This window comes from Oncorhynchus mykiss, chromosome 5 (assembly GCF_057628025.1).
Source record: "Oncorhynchus mykiss isolate SJ-2025 chromosome 5, ASM5762802v1, whole genome shotgun sequence".
Classification (NCBI taxonomy): Eukaryota; Metazoa; Chordata; class Actinopteri; order Salmoniformes; family Salmonidae; genus Oncorhynchus; species Oncorhynchus mykiss.
The window spans coordinates 84,374,939-84,391,798 of record NC_143026.1 but is presented as its reverse complement, the minus strand read 5'-3'; the positions used below and the strand labels follow the sequence as shown (position 1 = coordinate 84,391,798).

General features: G+C 46.3%; 2 protein-coding genes across 8 annotated transcripts in view; one reads left to right on the top strand and one right to left on the bottom strand.

The window, feature by feature from the left end:
• Nucleotides 1–325: 325 nt before the first annotated feature.
• cyldl (cylindromatosis (turban tumor syndrome), like) lies at nt 326–16,527 on the bottom strand. Of its 6 annotated transcripts, none has more exons than XM_036978564.2 (16): nt 16,147–16,527; nt 13,935–14,368; nt 13,507–13,818; nt 13,341–13,404; nt 13,068–13,243; nt 11,854–11,998; nt 11,486–11,624; nt 7,244–7,354; nt 7,029–7,120; nt 6,836–6,899; nt 5,755–5,887; nt 5,330–5,438; nt 5,102–5,220; nt 4,674–4,899; nt 3,134–3,338; nt 326–626 (listed from the first exon to the last, which is right to left on the bottom strand). In XM_036978564.2, exons 1-15 carry the CDS (start codon nt 16,160–16,162, stop codon nt 3,154–3,156), a joined length of 2,325 nt encoding a protein of 774 aa, XP_036834459.2. In that variant the 5' UTR covers nt 16,163–16,527; the 3' UTR covers nt 326–626; nt 3,134–3,153. The 6 variants fall into 6 exon arrangements, with proteins under 6 accessions (XP_036834459.2, XP_036834460.2, XP_090092284.1 ...); XM_036978565.2 differs by having other exon boundaries at nt 16,400–16,527; XM_090236158.1 differs by lacking the exon at nt 6,836–6,899 and having other exon boundaries at nt 5,755–5,882; nt 16,400–16,502.
• LOC110524678 (zinc finger CCCH domain-containing protein 3) overlaps nt 16,257–16,860 on the top strand; it is a 105,292-nt gene continuing 104,688 nt past the window's right edge. For both annotated transcript variants that reach the window (XM_036978563.2, XM_036978561.2), the window contains exon 1: nt 16,257–16,798. In XM_036978563.2, the coding sequence (XP_036834458.2) occupies nt 16,756–16,798 (43 nt within the window). In that variant the 5' untranslated portion in view covers nt 16,257–16,755. The remainder of the gene's footprint in view (nt 16,799–16,860) is intronic.

Below are 16,860 nucleotides of genomic sequence, written 5' to 3'. Positions count from 1 at the left end.
GCACCATAATGACCTCACAGAGTAGAAAAGGGTTTAATTTCTTTCATTTTGCACCATAATGACCTCACAGAGTAGAAAAGGGGGAAGTTAGAAAATTGGCAATTCCATATAAATTGGCTCTATAAATGTCAAAGAGATGTGATTTTCTGTACATCAATACCTGCCTTGTGTAAGCCCAGATGTATCCCAAATCACACCCCATTCCCTACAGTATGTAGTACTCTGGTCAAAAGTAGTGCACTTTATACGAAACAGGGTGCCATTTGGGATGTAGCCCAGTCGTACGCCAGAGGCTCACCTCAGAATAACCTTTTGAGCACAGAGATATAACAAACATGTTTATTATTTCATATAGATTGAGGCTAAATAGTATGCTGCTCCTGTGTTAATGTTTATCAGATCAAATGATCTCCTTAGTTAACCCACTTCCTAAAGAAAAGTGCTCCAACAGCCTTCCAAAAGCAATGCCCCCGCCCCCCAGCCTCTGTCCCTACCTCTAAGTGATTCTATCTCTCTCTCTGACCCTCTCTCATCTCCCTCTGATCACATTAGGAATATGAAGTGGTGAGAAGATGTTATCACTGTTGATTTATTCAGCTTTGAGGCGCTCCCTTTTCTGCCCGATGCTAAGTGAAAGATGGAAAAGAGAAAAGGGATGAGAGAGAATAATTCTGTGCCAATTCAGATAGTGAAAGGGACAGTGGCCTACAAACATACAAGTAAGGACATACTTGCACTAACACACTTGTATATACTGTAGCATTTCATAGCGTACACATGCAAATATTCAAATTCATTCCTTTTAGCCTTTTTTGTAAATATTACAATAATCAGAAAACCTCAGGGAAATAATTCTAAGATATGCATAGCTACCAATACGAAGGCATAGTTCTAAAAATTATAGTAAAACAACAACAAATAAAGTCAGTAAAGTGCAAATAATCACATTGTCAAGTTCTACAAAAGGATCTAACCTATCTTAAAGACAGTCAGCGGTAAATATTAAGATAGATTCTTATACATTCCAACTTCCAAGTATTACATTTACAATTATACAAATTATTGTATAAACAGCATAACCTCCCCTGGAATAGTAATGTCAAAAAAATTATAAAGTCTAACGTTCTACATCCAAAACAAGTCACCCAGTGCAAATAAAAACAAACACAAAGAGGTCAAAAATCATCTAACTGGCCAGCTGCAACCCTCCTTTCCCTATCTGATCAGTAGTCCTATCCATTAACCCTGGACCCCCATGATATTGCACAGTATAATAAAAGTACAGAGGGGTGAGGTACACATTTATTTGAAAAACGTTGGAATTCTTGACTTTGATACGGCACTTTATCAGAAAGTACAAATATTATATATTTTCTGATTATTTGGATGCATTTACAAGAGGAGAAAGGGCACTATAATTCACCCCAATACTTTTTACATAAAGTGAACATATCTTTGGCTTTTAGAAGGCCTATGGAAGTCATACGTTTCCATTTTTTTATATATATATCAACAGTCAAAAGTTTGGACACACCTACTCATTCAAGGGTTTTTCTTTATTTTTTACAATGTTCTACATTGTAGAATAATAGTGAAGACATCAAAACTATGAAACAACACATATGGAATCATGTAGTAACCAAAAAAGTGTTAACAAATCCAAATATATTTTATATTCTTCAAAGTAGCCACCCTTTGCCTTGATGACAGCTTTGCACACTCTTGGCATTCTCTCAACCAGCATTATGAGGTAGCCACCTGGAATGCATTTCAATTAACAGCTGTTAAGAGTTCATTTGTGGAATTTATTTCCCTCTTAATGCGTTTGAGCCAGTCAGCTGTGTTGTGACAAGGTAGGGGTGGTATACAGAAGACAATACTATTTGGTAAAAGACCAAGTCCATATTATGGCAAGAACAGCTCAAATAAGCAAAGAGAAATGACAGTCCATCATGACATGAAGGTCAGTCAATGTGGAAAATGTCAAGAACTTTGAAAGTTTCTTCTACAATGTAGAACACAAAAAACCATCAAGAGCTATGATGAAACTGGCTCTCATGAGGACCACCACAGGGAAGGAAGACCCAGAGTTACCTCTGCTGTAGAGGATAAGTTCATTAGAGTTAACAGCACCTCAGATTGCAGCCCAAATAAATGCTTCACAGAGTTCAAGTAACAGACACATCTCAACATCAACTGTTCAGAGGAGATTACGTGACTCAGGCCATCATGGTCGAATTACTGCAAAGAAATCACTATTAAAGGACACCAATAATAAGAAGAGACTTGCTCAGGCCAAGAAACATAAGCAATGAACATTAAACCAGTGGAAATCTGTCCTTTGGTTTGATGAGTCCAAATTTGAGATTTTTAGTTCCAACCGCCGTGTCTTTGTGAGACGCAGAGTAGGTGAACAGATGATCTCTGCATGTGTGGTTCCCACCGTGGAGGAGGTGTGATGGTGCATTGCTGGTGATACTGTCTGTGATTTATTTAGAATTCAAGGCACACTTAACCAGCATGACTACCACAGCATTCTGCAGCGATACGCCATCCCATCTGGTTTGTGCTTAGTGGGACTATCATTTGTTTTTCAACAGGACAATGACCCAACACACCTCCAGGCTGTGTAAGGGCTATTTGACCAAGAAGGAGAGTGATGGAGTGCTGCATCAGATGACCTGGCCTCCGCAATCACCCAACCTCAACCCAATTGAGATGGTTTGGGATGAGTTGGACCGCAGAGTGAAGGAAAAGCAGGGAACTCCTTTAAGACTGCTGGAAAAGCATTCCAGGTGAATGCTTTCATCAAGGCAAAGGGTGGCTACTTTGAAGAATCTAAAATATATTTTGATTTGTTTAACACTTTTTTGGTTACTACATGATTCCATGTGTTATTTCATTGTGTTGTCTTCACTATTGCTCTACAATGTAGAACATAAAAAATAAAAACCCTTGAATGAGTAGGTTTGTCCAAACACATATATCACTCTCACACACACAATATCATAAGGCACTATAACATTTGGGCCATTTGGACAGTATAAGCAGTGAACAGAGGTCCCATCCATTTTTACTTATAGACAAGTAGTACAATAGTTGTACAACGCTCAAATTTGAGGTGTGGAATTACCCATGTGGTCCTGCCTTCTGTCAGCGGTAGAGGCTGATGCTGGTACTCTGGTACAGGTACATGTAGGCATCACAGAACAGACGCTTAGCCACGCCCTTCATGTCCCGAGGCACCTGATTGGCCAGCTCGGCGGGTGACATGACCAGGTACATGCCAACCTCTGGACATGCCTCCACCTGGGGAATGTTGAAGCCATCCCTCTCTCCTGAAACACACACAGAAAGAGAGAAAGACAGCGAATGAGACAGAGACAGAGAATGAGAGAGAGAATGAGAGAGAGAGAATGAGACAGACAGAGAATGAGAGAGAGAGCGAACATGAGAGAGAGAAAATGAGAGAGAGAGAGAGAGAGAGAGAGAGAAAATGAGACAGAGTATGAGAGAGAGAGAGAGAATGAGACAGAGACAGAGAATGAGACAGAGAGAGAGAATGAGAGAGACAGAGAATGAGACAGAGACAGAGAATGAGACAGAGGCAGAGAATGAGAGAGAGACAGAGACAGAGAATGAGACAGAGAATGAGACAGAGAATGAGACAGAGAGAGAGAATGAGAGAGAGAGAAAATGAGACAGAGTATGAGAGAGAGAGAATGAGACAGAGACAGAGAATGAGACAGAGAATGAGAGAGAGAATGAGACAGAGAATGAGACAGAGACAGAGAATGAGAGAGAGAATGAGACAGAGACAGAGAATGAGAGAGAGAATGAGACAGAGACAGAGAATGAGAGAGAGAATGAGAAAGAGACAGAGACAGAGAATGAGACAGAGAATGAGACAGAGACATAGAATGAGAGAGAGAGAGAGAGAGAGAGAGAGAGAGAGAATGAGCGAGAGAATGAGACAGAGAATGAGAGAGAGAGAGATAATGAGAGAGACAGAGAATGAGAGAGAGAGAGACAGAGAATGAGAGAGAGAGAGAGAGAGAGAGAGAATGAGAGAGAGACAGAGAATGAGACAGAGAATGAGACAGAGAGAGAGAATGAGACAGAGAATGAGACAGAGAGAAATGTAAATTTTTATTGTTTATTTCACTTTTGTATATTATCTACCTCACTTGCTTTGGCAATGTTAACACGTTTCCCATGCCAATAAAGCCCCTTGAATTGAGAATGAGACAGAGAGAGAGAATGAGACAGAGAGAGAATGAGACAAAGAATAAGACAAAGTCAGAGAATGAGACAAAGACAGAATGAGACAGAAAATGAGACAGAGAATGAGACAGAGAGAGATAGAGAATGAGACAGAAAATGAGAGAGAATGAGAGAGAATAAGACAAAGACAGAATGAGACAAAGACAGAGAATGAGACAAAGACAGAGAGTGAGACAGAGAGTGAGACAGAGAGCGGGACAGAGAAAATTCAAACCCACTGTTGGTGTCTGAAAACATTACTAGCCGTCAAATCCTTGCTTCTGCCATCCTTGTTTCCTCTATTCCTCTCAATGCGTATTGGAGGAAAGGACCCAAGGTGCTTCCTTCTGACCTCCAATGAGGTTTGAAAGGAATGGAGGAAACAAGGATGGTTTTCCACACAACCTCACCATGTCTGTCAGCCATGCTGTCAAAGAAGATCCAGTCTGTGCTGTTTGGTCCATGTTTGATGAAGGAGACATAGTGACTGGTCTCTATGCACAGCACTGCAAACAGCTCCAGTCTCTCTCTGGGTGGGGCAGGGTGAGGGGCTCGGAGGGTAGTGGGGGCGGGGTAACCCTCAGGGAGCTGCAGGGGGGAGGGGCTGTGGGACAGCCGCTCGGGGTGAGAGTGCACCTGAAGAAGGAGACAGAGGTGCAGAATCACTAATCCTAATCAAATATAGAGTAATTATTTGGGATGCAAAGCGATTTGTAGATCACTGATTCTGTGTACTCCGACTGCAATGTAGTATGATCTAATACACGTATAATGACACACAACACTATGACAGGTACACACACAGAGTGGAGTGTGTCAGTCTGTCCTTACGCCCTACCTGAGAGGAGCAGGTCCTGCAGAACACTTTAAATCCTGTCCTGCTGAAGACTGGGTCTCTGAAGCAGTCCACACACTCCTCATATGCCAGCTGACCACACAACACACACTGCTGGGGACCTGAACACACACCACGTCACATCTCTGCACAGATATATGGTGTATCCTTGAGTGGCAATGTGTGTGTGTGTGTGTGTGTGTGTGTGTGTGTGTGTGGTGTGTGATCTACCTTCAGAGAGGAGGTCAGTAATGTCCAGCTCCAGTGAAGGGATAATCTTCTGAAACATCTTGAACTTCTTCCCAAAGCGAGGCATCTGGAGGATCAGACAAGACGGCACCTAGAAGGAGAGGAAGAGACATACAGTCACTACACAACCACTGATTACAGTAGACTACCAATCTGGAGACCGTTGTATAGTCTAGTAGTCATAAACACACATTAGTTCAGTTGTAGCAGAAGACTTATCAAACAGCGCCATCTAGAGGAATTTTAGATAAATGAGAATGAGCATAGTGAGCGAGTACTGTGCACCCACACAAACCCACCCACACACACCCACCCACACCCACCCACACACCCACAAACAAACCCACCCACACAAACCCACACACACAAACCCACCCACCCACACAAACCCACCCACACACCCCTACCTCTGCCAGTTTGAGTCCTGCGCTGTGGAAGGAGTGTTCCAGCAGGTGTTGGACTGTAGGCAGAACCAGGCTGTGGTTGTTATCCAGGAAGATTTGATAACAGTAACTGTCCTGGACCTTTCCCCCTGCTGACCTGGAGACAACAGGTCTAGTCTTTAGATTTCTTTATAACCAGGTCTAGTCTTTAGATTTCTTTATAACCAGGTCTAGTCTTTAGATTTCTTTATAACCAGGTCTAGTCTTTAGATTTCTTTATAACCAGGTCTAGTCTTTAGATTTCTTTATAACCAGGTCTAGTCTTTAGATTTCTTTATAACCAGGTCTAGTCTTTAGATTTCTTTATAACCAGGTCTAGTCTTTAGATTTCTTTATAACCAGGTCTAGTCTTTACATTTCTTTATAACCAGGTCTAGTCTTTAGATTTCTTTATAACCAGGTCTAGTCTTTACATTTCTTTATAACCAGGTCTAGTCTTTACATTTCTTTATAACCAGGTCTAGTCTTTACATTTCTTTATAACCAGGTCTAGTCTTTACATTTCTTTATAACCAGGTCTAGTCTTTAGATTTCTTTATAACCAGGTCTAGTCTTTAGATTTCTTTATAACCAGGTCTAGTCTTTAGATTTCTTTATAACCAGGTCTAGTCTTTACATTTCTTTATAACCAGGTCTAGTCTTTACATTTCTTTATAACCAGGTCTAGTCTTTACATTTCTTTATAACCAGGTCTAGTCTTTACATTTCTTTATAACCAGGTCTAGTCTTTACATTTCTTTATAACCAGGTCTAGTCTTTAGATTTCTTTATAACCAGGTCTAGTCTTTAGATTTCTTTATAACCAGGTCTAGTCTTTAGATTTCTTTATAACCAGGTCTAGTCTTTAGATTTCTTTATAACCAGGCCTAGTCTTTAGATTTCTTTATAACCAGGTCTAGTCTTTACATTTCTTTATAACCAGGTCTAGTCTTTACATTTCTTTATAAACAGGTCAAGTCTGGTAATCAAGTATGTATTACATTGGTGTAGTGCAAAGCTACATTACAATTCAAATAGAACATAGATTAGAGTAAGGTATTCTTACAGTTTGAGGAGAGGATCCAGACAGAAAATATGGTGCATAATGAGGGTAAGAAACTCTTCTGGATCTGAACAAGAACACAACCACACACAGACACACTCAGTCCTTTTAAAAATCACCCTATTAAGTCTAGTTCATTTACAGTTGCGACTGTCCTGTTAGAAAGCCTATAGCAGTAAGGCAGATGTTTGTTCACCTTTCTCCTCTGTGGTGAATGTGTGGCAGTATCCAAGCTCCTGCAGCTGCTGACGAAGCTTCATAATGTGTCTCCCTTCCACAAAACCTTCACTGCACGTAGACATCAATACACACATGCAAAACATGTATTAGCACCCCCAAGCCTACAATTACTACACCTCCTAAGCGCACACACACACACACACACACACACACACACGCGCGCTGGCTGACCTGCGGAGCGGGTTGACGATGTCATGTAGCAGGGTACTCTGGATGGGGGCATCCCTAGGCTCTATTGACTTAAACAGCAGGGAGTCCAACACTGAGGAACAGGAGAACAGACTGGAGAGAGAGAGATATAGAGAGAGTGAGAGACAGACAGAGTGAGAGATATAGAGAGAGTGAGAGATATAGAGAGAGTGAGAGATATAGAGAGAGTGAGAGAGACAGACAGAGAGCGAGAGAGCGAGACAGTGCGAGTGTGAGTGAGAGAGACAGAGAGCAAGACAGAGAGCAAGGGAGAGTGAGAGAGAGCGCAAGACAGAGAGTGAGACAGAGCAAGTGAGAGAGCAAGAGAGCGAGACAGTGCGAGTGAGAGAGACAGAGAGCAAGACAGAGAGCAAGTGAGAGATAGACAGAGCGAGAGACAGAGTGGGAGAGAGAGAGCGAGACAGAGAGAGTGAACGAGACAGAGCGAGTGAGACAGAGAGCAAGACAGAGAGCGAGACAGAGCGAGTGAGACAGAGAGCGAGTGAGACAGAGCGAGAGAGAGAGACAGAAAGAGCGAGAGAGAGCAAGTGAGAAAGAGCGAGTGAGACAGAGCGAGTGAGACAGAGCGAGAGTGAGACAGAGCGAGAGTGAGACAGAGCGAGAGTGAGACAGAGCGAGAGAGAGACAGAGCGAGAGAGAGACAGAGCGAGAGAGAGACAGAGCGAGAGAGACAGAGCGAGCGAGACAGAGCGAGCGAGACAGAGCGAGTGAGACAGAGCGAGTGAGACAGAGCGAGTGAGTGAGAGACAGAGCGAGTGAGTGAGAGACAGAGCGAGTGAGTGAGAGACAGAGCGAGACAGAGCGAGTGAGACAGAGCGAGTGAGACAGAGCGAGTGAGACAGAGCGAGAGAGACAGAGCGAGAGAGAGACAGAGCAATAGTGAGACAGAGCGAGAGTGAGACAGAGCGAGAGTGAGACAGAGCGAGAGTGAGAGAGCGAGACAGAGCAAGAGTGAAAGAGCGAGAGTGAGAGAGCGAGACAGAGCGAGAGCGAGTGAGACAGAGCGAGTGAGACAGAGCGAGTGAGTGAGAGACAGAGCGAGTGAGTGAGAGACAGAGCGAGTGAGTGAGAGACAGAGCGAGTGAGTGAGAGACAGAGCGAGACAGAGCGAGACAGAGCGAGTGAGACAGAGCGAGTGAGACAGAGCGAGTGAGACAGAGCGAGAGAGAGACAGAGCGAGAGAGAGACAGAGCGAGAGAGAGACAGAGCGAGAGTGAGAGAGCGAGAGAGGGAGCGAGAGAGAGCGAGAGAGAGACAGAGCGAGAGAGAGACAGAGCGAGAGAGAGACAGAGCGAGCGAGAGACAGAGCGAGAGAGAGACAGAGCGAGCGAGTGAGACAGAGCGAGAGTGAGACAGAGCGAGAGTGAGACAGAGCGAGAGTGAGACAGAGCGAGAGTGAGACAGAGCGAGAGTGAGACAGAGCGAGAGAGTGAGACAGAGCGAGAGAGTGAGACAGAGCGAGAGAGTGAGACAGAGCGAGAGAGTGAGACAGAGCGAGTGAGACAGAGCGAGAGTGACACAGAGCGAGAGTGAGACAGAGCAATAGTGAGACAGAGAGAGAGTGAGACAGAGCGAGTGAGACACAGAGCGAGAGTGAGAGAGCGAGACAGAGCAAGAGTGAGAGAGCGAGAGTGAGAGAGCGAGACAGAGCGAGAGCGAGTGAGACAGAGCGAGTGAGACAGAGCGAGTGAGACAGAGCGAGTGAGACAAAGCGAGAGTGAGACAGAGCGAGAGAGAGACAGAGCGAGAGAGAGACAGAGCGAGAGAGACAGAGCGAGCGAGTGAGACAGAGCGAGAGTGAGACAGAGCGAGAGTGAGACAGAGCGAGAGTGAGACAGAGCGAGAGAGTGAGACAGAGCGAGAGTGAGACAGAGCGAGAGAGTGAGACAGAGCGAGAGTGAGACAGAGCGAGAGAGTGAGACAGAGCGAGAGTGAGACAGAGCAATAGTGAGACAAAGAGAGAGTGAGACAGAGCGAGAGTGAGAGAGCGAGACAGAGCGAGAGTGAGAGAGCGAGAGTGAGAGAGCGAGACAGAGCGAGAGCGAGTGAGACAGAGCGAGAGTGAGACAGAGCGAGAGAGTGAGACAGAGCGAGAGTGAGACAGAGCGAGAGAGTGAGACAGAGCGAGAGTGAGACAGAGCAATAGTGAGACAAAGAGAGAGTGAGACAGAGCGAGAGTGAGAGAGCGAGACAGAGCGAGAGTGAGAGAGCGAGAGTGAGAGAGCGAGACAGAGCGAGAGCGAGTGAGACAGAGCGAGTGAGACAGAGCGAGTGAGTGAGACAGAGCGAGTGAGTGAGACAGAGCGAGTGAGAAGGAGCGAGTGAGACAGAGCGAGCGAGACAGAGCGAGCGAGACAGAGCGAGTGTGAGACAGAGCGAGTGTGAGAGAGAGCGAGAAAGAGACAGAGCGAGAGAGCCAGAGCGAGAGTGAGACAGAGCGAGAGTGAGAGAGCGAGAGTGAAAGAGCGAGAGTGCGAGAGAGAGACAGAGCGAGAGAGAGACAGAGCGAGAGAGAGACAGAGCGAGAGAGACAGAGCGAGCGAGAGTGAGAGAGCGAGAGTGAGACAGAGCGAGTGTGAGACAGAGCGAGTGTGAGACAGAGCGAGAGTGAGACAGAGCGAGCGTGAGACAGAGCGAGTGTGAGACAGAGCGAGTGAGACAGAGCGAGTGAGACAGAGCGAGTGAGACAGAGCGAGTGAGACAGAGCGAGAGAGAGACAGACAGAGCGAGACACAGCGAGTGAGACACAGAGACAGAGAGCGAGAGAGACAGAGCGAGACAGAGAGCGAGAGAGAGACAGAGTGAGAGAGAGACAGAGCGAGAGAGAGACAGAGCGAGCGAGAGACAGAGCGAGAGTGAGACAGAGCGAGAGTGAGACAGAGCGAGAGTGAGACAGAGCGAGAGAGACAGAGCGAGAGAGACAGAGCGAGAGTGAGAGAGCGAGAGAGAGACAGAGCGAAGCAGAGAGCGAGAGAGACAGAGCGAGAGAGACAGAGCGAGAGAGAGACAGAGCGAGCGAGAGACAGAGCGAGAGTGAGACAGAGAGAGACAGAGCGAGAGAGACAGAGCGAGAGTGAGAGAGCGAGAGAGCGAGAGAGAGACAGAGCGAGAGAGACAGAGCGAGAGAGAGACAGAGCGAGAGAGAGACAGAGCGAGAGAGAGACAGAGCGAGAGAGAGACAGAGCGAGAGAGAGACAGAGCGAGAGAGAGACAGAGCGAGCGAGTGAGACAGAGCGAGAGTGAGACAGAGCGAGAGTGAGACAGAGCGAGAGTGAGACAGAGCGAGTGAGATAGAGCGAGAGTGACACAGAGCGAGAGTGAGACAGAGCAATAGTGAGACAAAGAGAGAGTGAGACAGAGCGAGAGTGAGAGAGCGAGACAGAGCGAGAGTGAGAGAGCGAGAGTGAGAGAGCGAGACAGAGCGAGAGCGAGTGAGACAGAGCGAGTGAGTGAGACAGAGCGAGTGAGTGAGACAGAGCGAGTGAGACAGAGCGAGTGAGACAGAGCGAGTGAGACACAGCGAGTGAGACACAGCGAGTGTGAGACAGAGCGAGAGTGAGACAAAGCGAGAGCGAGACAGAGCGAGAGCGAGACAGAGCGAGAGAGAGACAGAGCGAGAGAGAGACAGAGCGAGTGAGAGACAGACAGAGCGAGTGAGTGAGAGACAGAGCGAGTGAGTGAGAGACAGAGCGAGTGAGAGACAGAGCGAGTGAGAGACAGAGCGAGTGAGTGAGAGACAAAGAGCGAGTGAGTGAGTGAGAGACAGAGCGAGTGAGTGAGAGACAAAGAGCGAGCGAGTGAGTGAGAGACAGAGCGAGTGAGTGAGACAGAGAGCGAGTGAGACAGAGCGAGTGTGAGACAGAGCGAGAGTGAAACAGAGCGAGAGTGAGACAGAGCGAGAGTGAGACAGAGCGAGAGTGAGACAGAGCGAGTGTGAGAGAGCGAGTGTGAGACAGAGCGAGTTTGAGACAGAGCGAGTGTGAGACAGAGCGAGAGTGAGACAGAGCGAGTGTGAGACAGAGCGAGTGTGAGACAGAGCGAGTGTGAGACAGAGCGAGAGTGAGACAGAGCGAGAGTGAGACAGAGCGAGTGAGACAGAGCGAGAGTGTGTTTTATAGGAGCAGGGAGGAGCTGTTAGTGTGCCTATCATTTAATTTCCTCTTTATAAACAATATATATTGTCATCATCTTCATCATATTCACCTGAAGAGGGCGGAGTCCATGTAGCAAGAGTTTATATGGCCCTGGATCCCCTTCATTCGACCAATCAGCATCCTCTCGACCTGGTCAGAGGCGATGGGGGAGGAGGGGAGCGCCCCAGGGCTGCGCAACGCCTGTCTCTCTGAGTGAGTACAAAACACACATGTCAAAGAGTTCTAGTCACACACAGACCAAACCTGGGTACAAATACTATTTGAAATCCTTGAGTCTGCCTGGGGTGCCTAATGGGCAGTTTTTGCAGTTGTGGGAATTTGTTAATTGCGTCAGGCAAGCTCAACCAAGCAAACAAAAAAAAGCTTGTTTTGTGATTGGCTGTAATGATCTTTGTTCCAAGAGGCAGTTTCTTTCACCTTGAAGGACATTGGCTGATGCCCCCTGGAAGCGGGAGTCAGGCCGGCAGGATAGAAGCTTGACGAAGAGACCTTGTCTAGGAAGACATCTGAAGAACCGATGGTCTTTAAAGGTACCATTACTAACCCCAGTGTACCCATCCTCCTAGAGGGAGTGACAGAGACAGAGAGACAGAGAGAGAGAGACAGAGAAAGACAGACACAGAGAGACAGAGACACAGATACACAGAGAGAGAGAGAGAGAGAGACAGAGAGATGCAGAGACACAGAGCGAGAGAGAGACAGAGACACAGAGACACAGAGACAGAGAGAGAGAGAGAGAGAGACAGAGACACAGACAGAGAAAGACAGAGACACAGACAGAGAGAGGCAGAGACACAGAGCGAGAGAGAGACAGACACAGAGACAGAGACACAGAGAGACAGAGACACAGGGAGAGAGAGACACAGACACACAGGGAGAGAGAGACAGAGACACATAGAGAGAGACACAGAGACAGAGAGACACAGAGAGAGACAGAGACACAGAGAGAGACCGAGACACAGAGAGAGACACAGAGAGAGAGAGAGAGAGAGACAGACGCACAGAGAGAGAGACAGAGACACAGAGAAAGAGAGAGACACAGAGAGAGACCGAGACACAGAGAGACAGAGACACAGAGAGAGAAAGAGAGAGAGACAGAGAGAGAGACAGACACAGAGAGACACAGACACACAGAGAGAGACACAGAGAGAGAGACAGAGAGAGAGAGAGAGATAGAGAGAGACAGAAAGACAGAGAGAGACAGAGAGAGAGAGAGACAGAGACATGGAGAGAGACAGAGACACAGAGAGACAGAGGGACTCACAGAGAGAGAGAGAGACAGAGACAGTGAGAGACACACAGAGAGAGAGACAGAGACAGAGAGACACACAGAGAGACAGAGAGAGACAGAGAGCGAGACTGACACAGAGAGAGAGAGACAGAGACAGTGAGAGACAGAGAGACACAGAGAGAGACACAGAGAGAGACTCACAGAGAGAGAGACAGAGACAGTGAGACAGTGAGAGACAGAGAGAGAGACACAGAGACACAGAGACACAGAGACAGAGGGAGTGAAGTGGAGAGTAGTTGACGTTTGAGATTAAACGGAACAATGAATTGCTCTCTAGCCAGAGACAGGGTCCATGCAGTGCATCATGTGAACATTAGAGGCCAGTGTTGAGACAGTGTACCAGCTCCAGTCCAGCGTAGGTTCCTATCTGCCCAGGCAAAGTGCCTATCCAGCGGATGGTTCCATAGCCAGGTCCTATAGCCAGAGTCACCTCCACTAGAGAGTCAACACCAAGCCCCAAGGGGTGAACCTCCTCCATAGACATAACGGCCTTATCAGTCTCCATAGGCTCAGGCTCTGTGGTCAACACAAAAACCCAAACAATGGCATCAAAAAATATATTTGCGCACGGTTTATTACAATTATGCACAGACAGACACACAAACACACACACCCTGTTGAAGCAGGTCCCCTTTGATGACGCTGTCCAGCGGTAGGGTGATCTTCTCATCCCGGTCCTGCAAACACAGGAAACACACCCGTCACACCCCAAAAGCCAAATTACTCCCCTGCTATAGGCCACATCTCACAGCTCTATCGGCCAATCATTCTGCACTCACAGTAGAGATGATGACTAAGGTCTTGCCCTCCTTCTCCTCCAGATCCATCACCATCCCATGGAGGATGTCCTCGTCCATGAAGAAGGTGACTCTGTCTCCGGTGGAGAGGGGCTGATGGTGGGCCTGTTGGGACGACGGTTGCGTGGCCAGCTGGGCTGCTGGAAAGGTCAGACACTTGGACACCAATTTGGGTTTGGAAAACATGGGTTTCACTCTGGAAAATGGAGCAAAAATCCCACAGTCTTTCTTGCAGGAGAATAGGGTTTTTGACAGATATGTCCCATCTGTTGGTCCCTTTCCTTTGTCTTCTCCCTATGAGGAATTCAGAGGACATATGAATAACCCGGTAGATATCCATGTGATATGTAGAATAACACATTTCCAACAGAATAATACATGTATGAACATACACAATTTGCAAACGCTACCTGTAGTTCGATGCCAAAGAAGGTTCCTACGATGGGGTCTGTGAACTTTGGCTCTGTCAACCTTCCAATGTACCGTACAATTCCCTGCAGCCACTTCCCATCCAACTCCACAGTGACAGGTGTATCCTTAGTTAAACCCAGGGCTGTAGCCAAAGCATCCCTCTCTAAATACCACTTCAGTCTCTCTGAGTCCTCTCCTAGGGCTTGCAGCAGCTCTGCCTCCTTAGCAGTCACTGGTTTTAGGTGGTTTACCTTCAGGAACCTGTAATATCTGGAGCCCATACAAATGACAGGCAATTCCTGCAGACATTCAGATCTGCTAAGCCTTGACATGTACCTGCTCTCCTGGATGTAACAGATGTGGCCAGCATTGATGGGCAACATTTGTTTCTCTATGATGATGTAGTACATCTTCACATCACATGTGTCCATGGCTGATGCAGGGAAGAAACAGGGTTTGAATAGAAATGGCCATAACATGTGAAGATGTATATTTTGTTTTTAATGACTGTGCAAGGCATAGGATGTTCCGCATGCTGTTACACACACACACACACACAAAGTATTCAGATCCCTTCACTTTTTCCATATTTTGTTAAGTTACAGCCTTATAATAAAATGTATTACATGTGTTCCTCATCAATATACACACAATACCCCATAATGACAAAATGAAAACAGAAATACCTTATTTGCATAAGTATTCAGACCCTTTGCTATGAGACTCAAAATGAAGATTGGATGCATCCTGTGTCACGCCTGCTCCCGCTCCCCCTCTCTGGTGCTCAAGGGCGCCAAGCTGCCAATCATTACGCGCATCAGCGCTCATTGGACTCCGTCAATTTGTTGATTGCCCTGTCTAGATCTTTCTGTTCCTCAGTTTGTTCCCCGTGTCAGCATTATTGTTGTTTCTGTTTTCCCTGTCCAGATCCATGTTCGGTTTCATGTTGTTTATTAAATGTCCCTGTACTTGCTTCTCGCCTCCCTTCGTCTGTCCTCACATCCTGTTTTCATTGATCATCCTTGAGATGTTTCTACAACTTGATTGGAGTCCACCTGTTGTAAATTCAGTTGATCGGACATGGCTTGGAAAGGCACACGCCTGTCTATATATAAGGTCCTACAGTTGACAGTGCATGTCAGAGAAAAAAACAAGCCATGAGGCCGAAGGAATTGTCTGTAGACCGCCGAAACAGGATTGTGTCGAGGCACAGATCTGGAGAAGGGTACCAAAAAATGTCTGCAGCATTGAAGGTCCCCAAGAATACAGTGGCCTCCATCATTCTTAAATGGAAGAAGTTTGGAACCATCAAGACTCTTCCTAGAGCTGGCTGCCCGGCCAAACTGAGTAATCAGGGGAGAAGAGCCTTGTCACTTTGACAGAGCTCCAGAGTTCCTCTGTGGAGATGGGAGAAGGTTCCAGAAGGACAACCATCTCTGCAGCACTCCACTAATCAGGACTTTATGGTAGAGTGGCAAGACGGAAGCCACTCCTCAGTAAAAGGTACATGACAGCCTGCTTGGAATTTGCCATTGTGCTGTGGGTATGTTTTTCAGTGGCAGGAACTGGGAGACTAGTCAGGATCAAGGGAAATATTAACAGAGCAAAGTACAGAGAGATTCTTCCTGAAAACCTGCTCCAGAGCATTCAGGACCTCAGACTGGGGTGAAGGTTCACCTTCCAACAGGACAACGAACCTAAGCACACAGCCAAGACAACACAGGAGTGACTTCGGGACGAGTTTCTGAATGTCCTTGAGTGGCCAAGCCAGAGCCCAGACTTGAACACGATCTAACATCTCTGGAGACCTGAAAATAGCTGTGCAGCGACACTCCCCATCCAATCTGACAGAGCTTGAGGAAATCTGCAGAGAAGAATGGGAGAAACTCCCCAAATACAGGTGTGCCAAGCTTGTAGCGTCACACCCAAGAAGACTGGAGACTGTAATCACTGCCAAAGGTGCTTCAACAAAGTACAGAGTAAAGGTTCTGAACACTTATGTAAATGTGATATTTATGTTGTTGATTTTTTATATGCATTGGCAAAATATTTCTAAAAACCTGTTTTTGCTTCATCATTGAGGTATTGTGTGTAAATTGAGAGGGAGATAAAAACATGTAACTGTAACGTAACAATGTGGAAAAAGGGAAGGGGTCTGAATACTTTCCGAATGCACTGTACTTATATAAACACATACGTAAACTTACTCACACCACAGAAAGTCCATTATAACACCAGCATTAGACAACACGTAGAAAGTCCATTATAACACCAGCATTAGACCACACGTAGAAAGTGAAAGCCAGCTGCCAACTGCGACTACTGAGCAAAGTGCAAACCAACTTCGATCGCAGCTATTTAGTTCCTCCATTGCATTGGGCAATAACTATCAGTCCAATTACTACAAGCTGTATGTTCAGTCATATGCTGTACTATAGATACAATTTTAGTCAATATTGTTTACCTTGTAAGTTGTAATGTAAATCTTCTTACGAGAGTAGGCAAGATTTGTTCGGTATCTAGCGAGTCACTTCACTTCCTCTTTCGTTTCACTGTTGTGTCGTCATATGCCCCGTTCATAACAACTGGGAACTCGGAAAAATACGAGACAAAAATCATCACGCCAGTGATCTTTGGGTCCGAAAGCCGGAGGTCAGGAAAGAGGCCCGAGTTCCCGACTTGAAATTCCAAGTTTGATGACCGTTCAAATCGAATTTCCCCAGTCGGAGCTAGTTTTTTCCGAGGTCCCAGTTGTTTTGAACGCGGCAATACACATATTCGTGGCGCTACATGATGACGATTTGAGCTTCGGACGTAAACATGGAGAGAGACGCGCTGAAAAGGCAAATCGATCTGTTGCAAAGTAAGTTGGTGGTTTACAGTACAGTGAACATATCTGGTGTATTATATTTAATAACTAGCTGA